The 12143-nt window shown below is 52.7% G+C and overlaps 1 protein-coding gene across 1 annotated transcript in view; it reads right to left on the reverse strand.

Annotated features, from left to right (window-relative positions):
• Slit1 (slit guidance ligand 1) overlaps positions 1-12143 on the reverse strand; it is a 158502-nt gene that overhangs the window by 56778 nt on the left and 89581 nt on the right. The window contains exon 5 of the mRNA XM_042263590.2: positions 969-1040. Coding sequence (XP_042119524.2) covers positions 969-1040 — 72 coding nt within the window. The remainder of the gene's footprint in view (positions 1-968; positions 1041-12143) is intronic.

Below are 12143 nucleotides of genomic sequence, written 5' to 3' on the forward strand. Positions count from 1 at the left end.
CTGTAAAGCAGAGGCGAACTATAAGGAGGGGAAGATTGCCCAGAACAGGGGGCTAAACATTTTAAAAGAGGAGAGTCATAGCATCAATCATTAGTTATGCGTGTGTCAGTCCAAAGTAGAGCTATTGATAAAAGCTGACTTCTTATTTTCAGTTAAAACAATAAATTGAAATAAAAGTCCTATTACACTGCTCTATCCAGCCCCGCATGCCCTTGGGAAGCAGGCATCCTTCCCTCACATTCTGGAGACCACCTAGAGTGTGTTGGCGGCTGACAAATGAAAGTCACCCAGGAGAAGTAGCAGCAGGGCCTGGCAGCCAGAACTCTGCTGAATGCCAAGTGAGATCAGCTAGCGCTGGCTACCTGGAGTGCTGCTTTCAGAGCGAACGGAAGCTGTGATCTGAGTTCAGTGGGAAAGAATGTGGTGATCGATTACCAATGTCTGCTACAGGCATGGGAGGGGTGTGTGTGACAAGCATGCCAGGCATTTGCCATTTCTGTTTGTAGCCAGACCTCAGGAGGTGGTAAGCCTGGACTGGAATAAATTTGAATACTAATAAACCATTGCATTTAAATAGTGCTCCACAGAGTGTATGCATTTCCACATCTCATTTCAACCTCAGAATAAGCTTGTGGAGGGCACATTGTTTTCCTGAACAATATATGGAGGTTCAGTGACTCTGACTGACTTCCAGCAGCTTATGCCCTGTAACCGAAGGAGACTAAGCCCAGCTCTTAACCCAAAGAGTCAGAGGGCACTGGAGAACCAGAGGCTGGGAACATGTCCTGGCACCCCATGGCTCATACGCTCCTCAACCCGGTGCCCAGAACATACCTCCTGAGCACATGCTTGGCTGTCACACAGAATCACAAGCAAGGGATGGCACTGCCAATCCCCTCTAAGGTGGCTTAGAACGCGGGGTACAGACGAGGATATTGCTGGGATGGCCATCCCAGGCCCCTACTCACAGATTTTTGAGGTCTGTGGCTCCCCGGAAAGCCTTCCTGGGCACAGCCTGGAGGACATTCTCACTCAGGTCCCTGGGGAACAAACAGAAAGAGAGAAGTTACCAGTCAGGAAAGCCATGGTGAGAAGTGAGGCCAGTGGCCTCCTGGTGACCACGTTCCAGCTTCTGGATGGGCTCCTGCGGCTCTGTAAACTGTGACTAAATGAACAAACCGTGGAGTTAGAGAGGAGCTTTCTTTCTGTCCTGACAGACAGACACTCTGCCCCAGCCACCTCCCCTCCAGGTAGAGGATGGTTAGAGAGAAACTCCCAGTAGCTGTGATCAGCTCTAGCAGGCCCCCCATGACTGCCTGAACCCCAGCTGCATAGGAGGAAGTTCTCCACGGCCCCCAGTTGTTCTTGGCTTCCTCTCTGTTTCGCTGGCGAGGGAGCTGTGACTGCTGGAGGGGACGGATCCAAGTGACCCACCCAGTCATGACCTAGGCTGGGTCTAATTCCACATCTACCCTGGGGGATTGCAGACAGCAGAGCACAGGGAAGCCTGGACCCCCTGGGGACCAGGCCACAGCCCAGGGCACCATGCAGCCCTAGTTGGCTCCCTGCCCTCATCCCTGACCCCAGCAACTGCAGGAGAACCCCCAGGCTTGACCCCACCCCCCAACTACTACAGAACCCAGATGACCAGCTCTCCTTTTTGTCTTGTTTGTTTGTTTGGGGGTCAACCAATGATACAGCCATCAGCAGGCAATTGAAGGATGCTCAAGAGGAATGTCTGCGGGAAGTGAGGACCCCTAAGAGCCTTGTGGAAAGGAGGGAGGGATAGGACGTGCCAACGCTAGATGTTCCTGCACCCACATAGTGTTAGACACTCCGTTACACTGCTTCTCCTCTTCTTCTCCTGTGTGAAATGCATGGACTGGACCAAATGCTCTCTAAGCACCCCACCAATGGGGTCCCCCACATGTGAGGGCTCAGAGACACACGCTGTGGCCTGAGTGTTGTATACCTCTACCCATTCCCGTGTTGGAGCCTAGTCACAGAAATGGTGGTGCTAGGGGGTGGAGTCCACGGGAGAGGACTCTGCCAGGGCCCAGCACTTCGGAAAAGGACAGACGCCTCACAGAAAGAAGCCTCAGAGGGCTGGTGTGAAGGTGAAAAGCACCTAAGGAACCTGCTCGTCCAGACTCACATGGGGGTGGAGAGAACTGACTCCTGACCTCCAGATTGTGTTCCATGGCACATGCACCCTCCCTCAACACCCCCCCCCCCGCCCCAGTCAATAAATTAATGCAATGTAAAAATTGTTAAGAACCAAAGTGCCTTAAACAGTTGTCTGCCCCATCCCTGTAAGAGGACACAAGATGTCTGATTTCTGTGAGTGGGAAAGTTTTGAGCCTTGCCACCGAAAACTATGAGAAATAAATTTCTGTTGCTTATAAGCCACCCACCCTGTGGTATTTCATTACAATAGCATGAATAGACTCAGACACATGATCAGTGAAGGGCTTGGCTCTTTGGGGCCCTTTACATCCCTGAAGTGAGGGACCACCACTGCCAGAGGCATTTGGGAGGTGGGGAGAAGATAGAGTAGAACTTCCAGCAATCTTCAACCCACAGGGGAGCAGGGAGGTAAGAAGGCCTGTTGTGTAGAAAAGATAAAGGCAGGGAATGTGGGGGTCCATCGGGGAGCAGCAACTCCAGGAAGCCCCTCAGCACAGCACATCAGACAGCTCACCCCCGGGCAGAGCCTGAGAGAGAATCCGGGGCTGTCTCTCCCATGCATTATCCACTCAATCCCCCCCTCAGACCTGCAAGGAGGTTTGCTATCCGTATTGATTAGCTGATCAGTTGAGCCCAGGTCTGTTCCGTGCAGACTTCACAGTAGCTTGCAGGGATTTACAACCCAGCAGGGAGCAGGCAGGAGGATTCAGCAAAGAGAAGAGAAATCAATGGCGGGTCCTCTGAGTATGCCATTGATTCACAGGCTTACCAACCCGGGCAGAGTAGGGGCCCATTGCTTCCCAAGAGCCAGTGGAGGGGAATCAGCAGTACACATGATCGATGTATAGTCTAAATGGATCCGAACGTCAGGAGTACAGCTGTTTGGGCACTCAGCCGAGACAAGAATTCTCCCAGGAGTCTTCATGAAAAATGGCAGCATGGCCTCGGCAGTAACACTGGGTCCTTACAATAAATGGGTTTTGAGTGTTTCTTATCACAGCGTTGTGTCAAAGTGTGTCTCAGGAAATCAGTTCTGCAAGCACTCATACCAGGAACTAATCAAGGAACGAAGACAGGTGGCAGGCCTGGCATAGCCTGGAACAACAGGGACAAGAGAGAGCCTGCTAACATGGGCCGGAGAGGATGACGGTCCAAGCTTGTGGACACTGCCTGGGACCAAAGCTCCCAGAGCACAGAGCGGGCAGAGTGGGACACTGAGAGCTTTGGGGTGGATGCGGAGGTAACCCACTTGAGAAGCCAAGCCAGTCCTGGCCAGTCAGTCCACAGCAGGAAGCCTCTCTCCTATTTGAATGACCAGTGGAACAGTTTATGAACCCAGGGAGGCGGCGTGAAGGCCAGCGGGAAGAGGCAAGCCTCGGCAGCCTCAAGAAAGTGCAGGGAGCTGACAGTAAGGGGGAGAGCGGGAAGAAGTAGGGGTTCATCTGCTTCCGCCGGCACCAGCCGTGGACCCTAGAACCCAGAGGGCTTTGTAGGATGGACATTGTCTGTTATGCAGGACCCGGTGGAAATCCCGTGAGTGCACTAACATTTAAACTTCATTTCCATTTGTCAGTATTCAGAAAACGGGGCTTTTGTCCCTTCTTTCCCCAAGGCCTCACAATTGTTTCCCGAGTGGCCACTAGGGTGCGCCAGAGGCCTTTCCTGGATTTGATATACAGCGGCAACGTTCAAAGCCAGGCAGGTCTCACTTTTTGCTGCACTTGACTTGCCTGGGGACACGTTTCTTGTCTTTGTCATCACTACCACCCCATCCCCAGATAAAGCTGCTCGTCTCCGCTTGCACATGGCCCGTGTGGAAATCCCCACAGCCCAGCCCGAACTTTGCCCCAGCCCTCAGCTTTCTGTCATCCTCAAACTCAAGTTCCCCAACCCTGCTCCATGATGGTCACAGGACCCTCAAAACGAGAAGAATGGCCGGACATGTATCTGGGAAATAAGGGGTGCCTGGGGAGAGCAGAGCATGGCCTGGTCCTGGTGATGTGGAAATCTCAACCAGCAGAGACCATATGTGTGCTCAGAGAGAGCCGAGAACTCAGGCTTCACAAGCACAGGGCCAGGACCCTCACCACTGGCTGGGAGGTGGACAGCAGAGCCTGTTTGGAGGTCAGGAAGAGGTTACTGATAAGGATGTGGAAGCCAAGGTATAGTGGAGAACACCCACAGCTGGACGCACGCCATGGTGGAGAACACCCACAGCTGGACGCCATGGTGGAGAACACCCACAGCTGGATGCCATGGTGGAGAACACCCACAGCTGGACGCCATGGTGGAAAAGGGTTCAGCTAGCCCTGACTGGGCCACCTGCATTATGAGGTATTGGGCAGCCCTGCACCTAGAAAACCCTTTATCTTTCCCTTTCCCTAGCTTCCAACTGTTCCCTCTCCTTCACACACACACACACACACACACACACACACACACACACACACACACACACCGGTTTCCTTTTTCAGCAAATACAAGTGTATTGGATTGACATATGGATGTTTAATTACCACCCGTCTCCCCATAATCTTTCAAAGGCAGCATATCCCGGGCTGGTGCATTGCAAAGCCTCCATGACCTTAACTGAACTCAGCTGATGAGGATACTCAGTGACTCTCCCATGCTGACACTCTCATATCCTGGCCAGAGCAAGGGACTGGGACAGGATGCTGCCCCAGGGAGGGAAAGACGGGTCAGACAGGAGTCTCTGCGCTGGAACCCCCAGTGCCCCGCCAGTGCTTTGGGGTTTCTTGTGCCCGCTCTGTCATGCAGATGGCCCCTAAGGCAGAGCAGCGCCACACAAGAAGCTGGCATTGTGGATGATGTCATCTTGGCCTTGTGCCTCCCTTCCCACATCCTGATGGAACACTGTGCTTCCAGCAAGGGATCGGGACAGCCACTGAGGAAGGTAAGGGTCTACCCTGGGAGCCTCCTGAGAAGGAAGTCTGTTCTAAGGAGTATGGTAAGGGTCCTGTAGGCAGAGACCCCCAGTCTAGCCTGTATCCTATTCCCAAGGGCCAAGGCTCTGAAGGCAAGTTTCTACCCCCTGTCATGCCCACTGGGTATGGGCACTCAACCACTCCTGCCACTCCCTGACTTAGACACTCGCCCAAGTGCCTGCTCCAGCCCCCTTCCACACTCCGACAAGCAGGGGAGCCAAGGTCAGGACCCCATGTTCTCACTGCTAATCCCCTTTAGGTTCTAACCTCTCACTGGTCTCAGCAGGCACACCGCCTCTGAGGGGATTAGTGGGGCCCAGTTAGGGCAGGGCATTGGGCACCAGCCAAGGCCAGCCTGGGCTCCGGGCTCTGACATGGATCTGCTGCCCCACTGCAAAGCTCTTTATTTTGTGGCTCTTCAAGCCGTAGGGAGGTTCTGCACAACCCAGAGTTCCAGGGCACCTTATCCATGGCTTCCTTGTCAGCAGACGGCCGGCTTGCAGACCTGGGCCCGGAGCACAGCAAAGCCGGTCAGGCGTGCACTGGGCACCTTGTTCAAGTCTTTGGCTCCAGGAGCACGTAGGGGTGGCCTGACTTCTTCAGAAAGCACAAGCAGTTGTCATGGTAAGAGCCGAGGAATGAGAGAACTCAGCCAAAGCTGCTGTTAGGTCATCGTTTGGGGGCTCTGTGATAAGAACACTGCTGGGCGTGTCTTTGTGTATGCAGTGAATGTGCTGCTCTGACTGATTGATAAATAAAACGCTGATTGGCCAGTAGACGGGCAGGAAGTATAGTATAGGCAGGATAAGGAGAGAGGAGAATTCTGGGAAGTAGAAGGCTGAGTCAGGAGACGCTGCCAGCCGTCACCACCATGAGAAGTAAGGTGTAAGGTACCGGTAAGCCACAAGCCACATGGCAATTTATAGATTGATTAATAGATTCATAGAAATGGGTTAATTTAAGATGTAAGATCTAGCTAGCAAGAAGCCTGCCATGGCCATACAGTTTGTAAGTGATATAAGTCTCTGTGTGTTTATTTGGGTCTAAGCGCTACTGGAGAAAACTCCAGCTACAGAACCCGGAGCCTGGGGCTTGGTAATCGCCAGGAGCTCCAGGTGGCTTCCTACCAGTTTGGAGCTGGACTCCAACCCGGGAAGTTGCCAGTGTCTATGGCTTCCTCAGCGTGCCACAGGTGGCTGGTGTCCTGCACACACTTCATCTCATACTGTTCCATGGAGGGCGCCAACTACCAGGAACTCGGGGCAATGCGCTCAACAGGCCAGCCTGGGTACCTGGGCCAGTGCCTTTCTTCTGCCGGCCGGGCAGATTTTCTGCATTTAGCAAGGTCTACAGCAAACTAGAGCACATTCGAGTTGGAGGACTACGTCTGGCAGAGAGAAGTATTAAAGGCTTTGATGTCCCCAGGCAGTGCTGAAGCAAAGCATACCGCAGCCTCTGTAGCCAGACATCACTTCAAAGCAGCAGGGGTCCGACACCTATGCTTTAGTGAGGGCAAAGCAAAGCAGCTACTGGCCTCTCTCCCTGGCACAGGCTGCGTGCCAGAACGGAACGGGAGGTAGGGGCAGCAGCTACTTTGTTTACTCTGCAGGCTCTTTCTGCATGGCAGCTGGGGTGGGGGTCAGGGGAGACACTTTACCTCTGCTTAGCACAAACCCACCGGAGGGTGTCAGGAGGAGCAGGCTGCCCGCAGGCTGCCCACTCTGCTCACCGAGGGATTGGGCCCTGTTCTCACAGTGGGGAAGAGCCCCACTCTATAGGACAGTGCATGTTGTCACAGGCAATTCCTGATGCCAGGACATTACCACCACAGAGTGGCAGGTTTGAGTCTTTCTTCCTGTTCCCCTGTTTCCTGAGTGCCCAATAGACACAGGCATTGGCATCAGCAGAAACCTTCCTCTCTGCCACCAGCTTCATGTACCCACCACCACCACCACTACCACCACCACCACCACCACCACCACACCACCACCACACCACCACCACACCACCACCACCACCACCACCACACCACCACCACACCACCACCACCACCACCACCACCATTAATACTGAAAAAAAACACTCACCAAACAAAGGCACTAAGTAGCCTGGCTAGCTACACCATAAACCACCCCGTGATATTGACTTGACTGTCTTGTTTGCTAGGCAGCTGTGAACAATGACCCACAAAACTAATATCCCAGAGGAGCTCCCCCCACAAAGCAGCCCTCTTTCAGGAGCTGACTTGCCTCCAAGGCAAGGGGGCTCTGACGTTAGAGTCCCACTCAACTGAAGGACACTCAGGACACTGAACTGTTCCGCCCTTTTATTCTGTCGATCAAAAGGTGACAAGCTTGGGTCCCAGCCATATGGCCCAGACGCAGAGCCAGGTGGTGAGAGTGGATGACAAGAGGCAAGGCATCTCTACCAGAGCAGGGCGAGGCTACCCGTTCACCAGGATGTGAAAGGGCGTCCTTCCTATCAAGAGTGCCCTCCTCACGGGGGAGTGCCTAGGATGTCCCCAGTGCTCTGCTCAGTTCTGGGCAAGCATATGACTGAAGGAGGCAAACCCTGTCCCAAATACCTCAACAGGCGCCCCAGGCCCACAGGGTGAGGGTAACAGAGGCCATACATGAAAACGAAGCAGTATGCAGAGAAGGCACACCAGGTCTAGCCGGACAACACTGGCTTCAGCTCCACCACCACGGCCAGCAGGGGACTGCAGGTAAGTTACTGTGGACTCTGCTTCTGTGGACAGCAGGGTTAACCACATGACTCTCCTACTGGATTGGGGTGGGGCACTGAATACCACATGTGCTACTTATATCACGACAGAGGAGGCAAGGCTGGTCCTTGCTGTTGGGAGCCAGGATCATGGCTAGCCTTGGGCAATGTAAATGAGTAACTAGAGGGAGGTACAAGGGGCTGCTGGGTACTCTAGTGTTTCATCTCCCCGAGTCTGCTGACTGGAGTGTTTGCTTTGTGGCAATTCACCAAGATGTCCACTGCTGGGATTCTTCTCTTTGTGCACATTACACTTCGATACAAGGTTTTTAAAGCAGTAGTGAAAATGCTGACTTGGTGTCTGCTGCTTGCAGACTTTCAACAGGGCCGGTGCCAACCACCTCCATCACCTGGAGACCAGTTACAGCGAAGGCTTTCAAGGTGACGCATTGGGAGACACTGTATTCACAGTTGTAGGGACTGGGGACGGTCTCCAGCTGGAGGAAACCTGTCCACTGCAGGAACAGTTCATGACCAAAAACCACAAGGGACTTGGACAATTGTCCACCCAGACAAAGGCTGAATTAGGAAGTGGGCACCACGGGCAGTAGGACTGAACTCTGCGGGTGAAGACACTGCATTTCGCAGGGTCTCTACTCTCAAACTCCACAGTCAGGTTCCACAGCTCCCTGAAGAACAGGCACTGTGCTGGGCTCCAGGGATGTGACTCCAGGTCACACAGGAGGCCAGGAACATGGCACTGGAGGACACAGACCTCAGAAAAGCGAGGACAAGGGAAGGGAGGGTGGGAGGGAGGGAGGATGGGAGCAGCTGGCAGAGGTCCGAGAGCCTCCCTCACCATGCTTCAGGAAGGAGTGAAAGTAGCTCCCGGTTCTGTTATAAAGCAAGACAACAGCCATCGGAGGGAAAACTTGAAAAATGAAGAAAGGGTAAAACTATCAAAGAGGGGGCACAGGCCAGGCACTGGAGCTCACGCCTTTGACCCCAATACTTGGGAGGTAGAGGCAGGTGGATCTCTGTGAGTTAGAGGCTAGCCCGGTCTATATAGTAAGATCCAGGACAGCCAAGGCTACAAAGTAAGACCCTGTCTCAAAAAAGGTGGGGGAACCACCTGCTCTGCATGGGCCCTTGGCTTCTCATAGTAAGTAGCCTGCATGAGGCCAAGCATCAGTTGGCTCTGAGACTGAGCTTGGCACCCCACCCCACCCCCACAGTCTAAGCAAGGCCCTCACCAGTATCCTCAAAGGAGGTTGGAGGATACAGGTCCCCCCTTCTGGATCACCTCTCCACAGGTCAGCCAGCCAAGGGACCAACCCCTTTCTTTGTTGTCTTTTAGACTCTGGCTTCAGCGGAGCTGTTTCCCTTGTCAAGTGGCCTAAGGACTCCTTATTGCCCCCCTGGCTCCCTGCAGCTACAGTGGGAAGCTGGGGTCAGGTTCACCTCAGTCCAAACACCAAGAGCTGAGGCAGAGACAAATAGAGTAGGTCTTTAATACTGTGATTTAAAGGAAAAAAAAAAAAAAGCCAGGAGACTCCCACCAGAGCGTTAAAGAAGCCAGTCAGTTTGATGAATCGATCTTTGGACAAATCGGCCATTCCACGAATTGCCTTCAGCAAATTGGCTTTTAGCAAAACGACATTTGGTAGATTGTTCTGTTTCTGACACAGCGATGCTTTTACGGGGCAATTATGCACACACTCCCAGCCTGGCACTGGGGCACAGAAACCATTCTGCAGATGGTCGACCCACCCATCTCACACACTGCTCAGTGTTTGGATGTGGGGTTGGAGAATTGAGGAATGCATGCACTGCCCAGCATAGAGGACCCCCCCCCCCCTGCTGCCTCTTCCTCTGCCCAGCCCATCTGGACTTAGAGGGAAGATTCTTTGGATGGCACTGGGACGGAAGCAAGTGTTAATGCACTTTATCAAGAACAGAAGCCAAGGGAAGGAGCAACAGGGCCCGGCAAGCAGAACCTAGGCTGTGCTAGGGGAGGAGTCCATACAGGCAAGTGGCCAAGCCGCAGCAGCTGCCAGTCTGGGCTTCTTCGGGAAGAAGCTGGGACTCTGGCCAGTGTGGCAAGGCAGCCAGTGTCAGGACAGATGTCGTAGAAGGAGCAGCCTACTAGAGAGGCCAGCGAGCATCACTGAGCCCTAAAGTGTTTATGTTCCTCTCATCCTGCCTACCCTCGGTATTATTATTACTGTTGTTGTTGTCACTAAAAGCCATGTCTTCCTGTAGAAGAGCAGAGTCCCTATTAGAGCCTTGACTTCAGAAGCATCTTGGGCAGAAAGTGGGGTCTGCAGTTGTAACCCTGGTCCCCTCAACACAACACGCAAGGGGACCCTCATGAAAAGAAGACACCTCGTCATCTCCAGCACACAACCATCCTGCCACAGGAGCAAATACATGCCTAGACCCTCCAAAGCGCAGCCTGAAATCCGCTGAGCAGGGAGCTGTCCCTAGTGCTGAATCTCCCGGGCCCTGCTGCCTCTGCTCGGCACTAACAACACACCTTGGATTTCAGCCACCCCAACCTTCCCTGTCTAGTCCAGAGCCAGTTTAATTAGCTCCTTTTCTTTCTTCAAACCCACAGAGATTCCAGCTCAAAACATACACAAGAGGTCCAGAGAGCACACTGTGGCTCCGAGTCTCAGGACAGGCACGTGCTGAGCACGATCCACAGCACTGAGCTGTGGAGTGCAGCTAGCACCTGGGCCTCCTCCACAGAGGTTAGCTCTTCCCCATTGTCCAGATGCAGCCAATACAATGAGGTGCTGAGACGGCACCCGGCACGTCCCAAACACCGAGGGCCTTGCTCACGGTCACCAACGTCGTCGTCGCTGCTGTCAGTGCTGCTGGTGATTAAGTTCGTCACTGTGACATCTATTACATGTCTGGAACTGTGCCACATGTTTCGTGCGTTTTATAGACACACCCTCTTCAATCCTTGAAACGTCTTCCAAAAGCAGCCCTCTCGTGGATGTAGGATAGTGAGAGCGAGTCGGGAGAGAGGCTGTGGGAAGCCTCTCCTTCCCTCCCAATTTTGCTAAGAACCTGAAACTCTTACAAACTAAAGACTGGTTTCATTCCCCCACTGAACCTAGGACCTCATGCATGCTGGTTGCTTTTGTGGTTTGGAAATCAAATCCTTAAGCATACAAAGCAAGTATTTTGATATTGAGATAAACACACAGCCTAACACGCAGTGATGGTTGTTAAAAATTCATTTATTTTGTTTTTTGTTTGGTTGGTTGGTTCGTTTGTGTTCTAGGACAGTCTCTCTCCATGAGTGGCTTAGGCTTCCCCCAAATGACCCTTGGCTTGGACTTCCTGAGCACTAGAAAAACAGATGTATTATAGTGATGGTTGAAGGTATTTTTAAGGACTAGTCACATGTAGTTCAGGTTGGTCTTGAATCTGTGATCCTCCTGAGAGACAAGATCACAGGTGTGTACTGCCAGCCTGGTTTATGCAGTGCTGTGGATCAACCCAGGGCATTGTGAATGGCAGGCGAGCAGTCTACAACTGGGCCCTACCCCCAGCACCTTAAAGTTTAGTTATTTTATTTGGTGGGGTTGTTTGTTTGTTTGTTTGTTTGTTTGTTGTTTGTTTGAAGTAGTAGCTCTTGGTGTAGTCAGGGCTGTCCTGAAGCTCACTCTGTAGCCCAGGCTGGCCTCGAACTCACAGAGATCCTCCTGCCTCTGCCTCCCGAGTGCTAGGATTAAAGACGTGCGCCACCACTTCAGGCTTTCAAGTTTGTTTTTTTAAAGGGTGTTGAAACCATGTCCATTTTCCAGATACTGTAATAGAGGCTCAGTGACCTTCCCAGGCTGTCTGACTGCAGACTCCACAAGCTAACCCACTCTGCTCCCCTGGCTCAGCTACCAGAATCATCACAGTGACGGACAGGGGGGTGGGGAAGCCTCCAGACGCACACACATGTCGGCAGTGACAGATGAACTTGGAGGCAGGGGGTGAAATCCCAAGCAGCACTGTGTTGATAAGCCGTCATAACGTTGACACTGAGCCATCAGCACAAGGTCACATGGTGCTCAAGACCCTCTGTTTCATAACCTGGGTAATTACATAATACACTTTAGACATATTCTTATCAAAAATGGCACGGGAATCACTGAACAGCTATGCCAAGGAAGAGCAGAATGTTAGTCACTATCTGGAATGAGCACTGTCTAGGGACTTCTTGCCGCCCTGGATCTGTCACTCCTAAACCCCTGTGGGTCTGAAAGACAAAGAGGTAAGCTG

This window comes from Peromyscus maniculatus, chromosome 1 (assembly GCF_049852395.1).
Source record: "Peromyscus maniculatus bairdii isolate BWxNUB_F1_BW_parent chromosome 1, HU_Pman_BW_mat_3.1, whole genome shotgun sequence".
NCBI classification, from domain to species: Eukaryota; Metazoa; Chordata; class Mammalia; order Rodentia; family Cricetidae; genus Peromyscus; species Peromyscus maniculatus.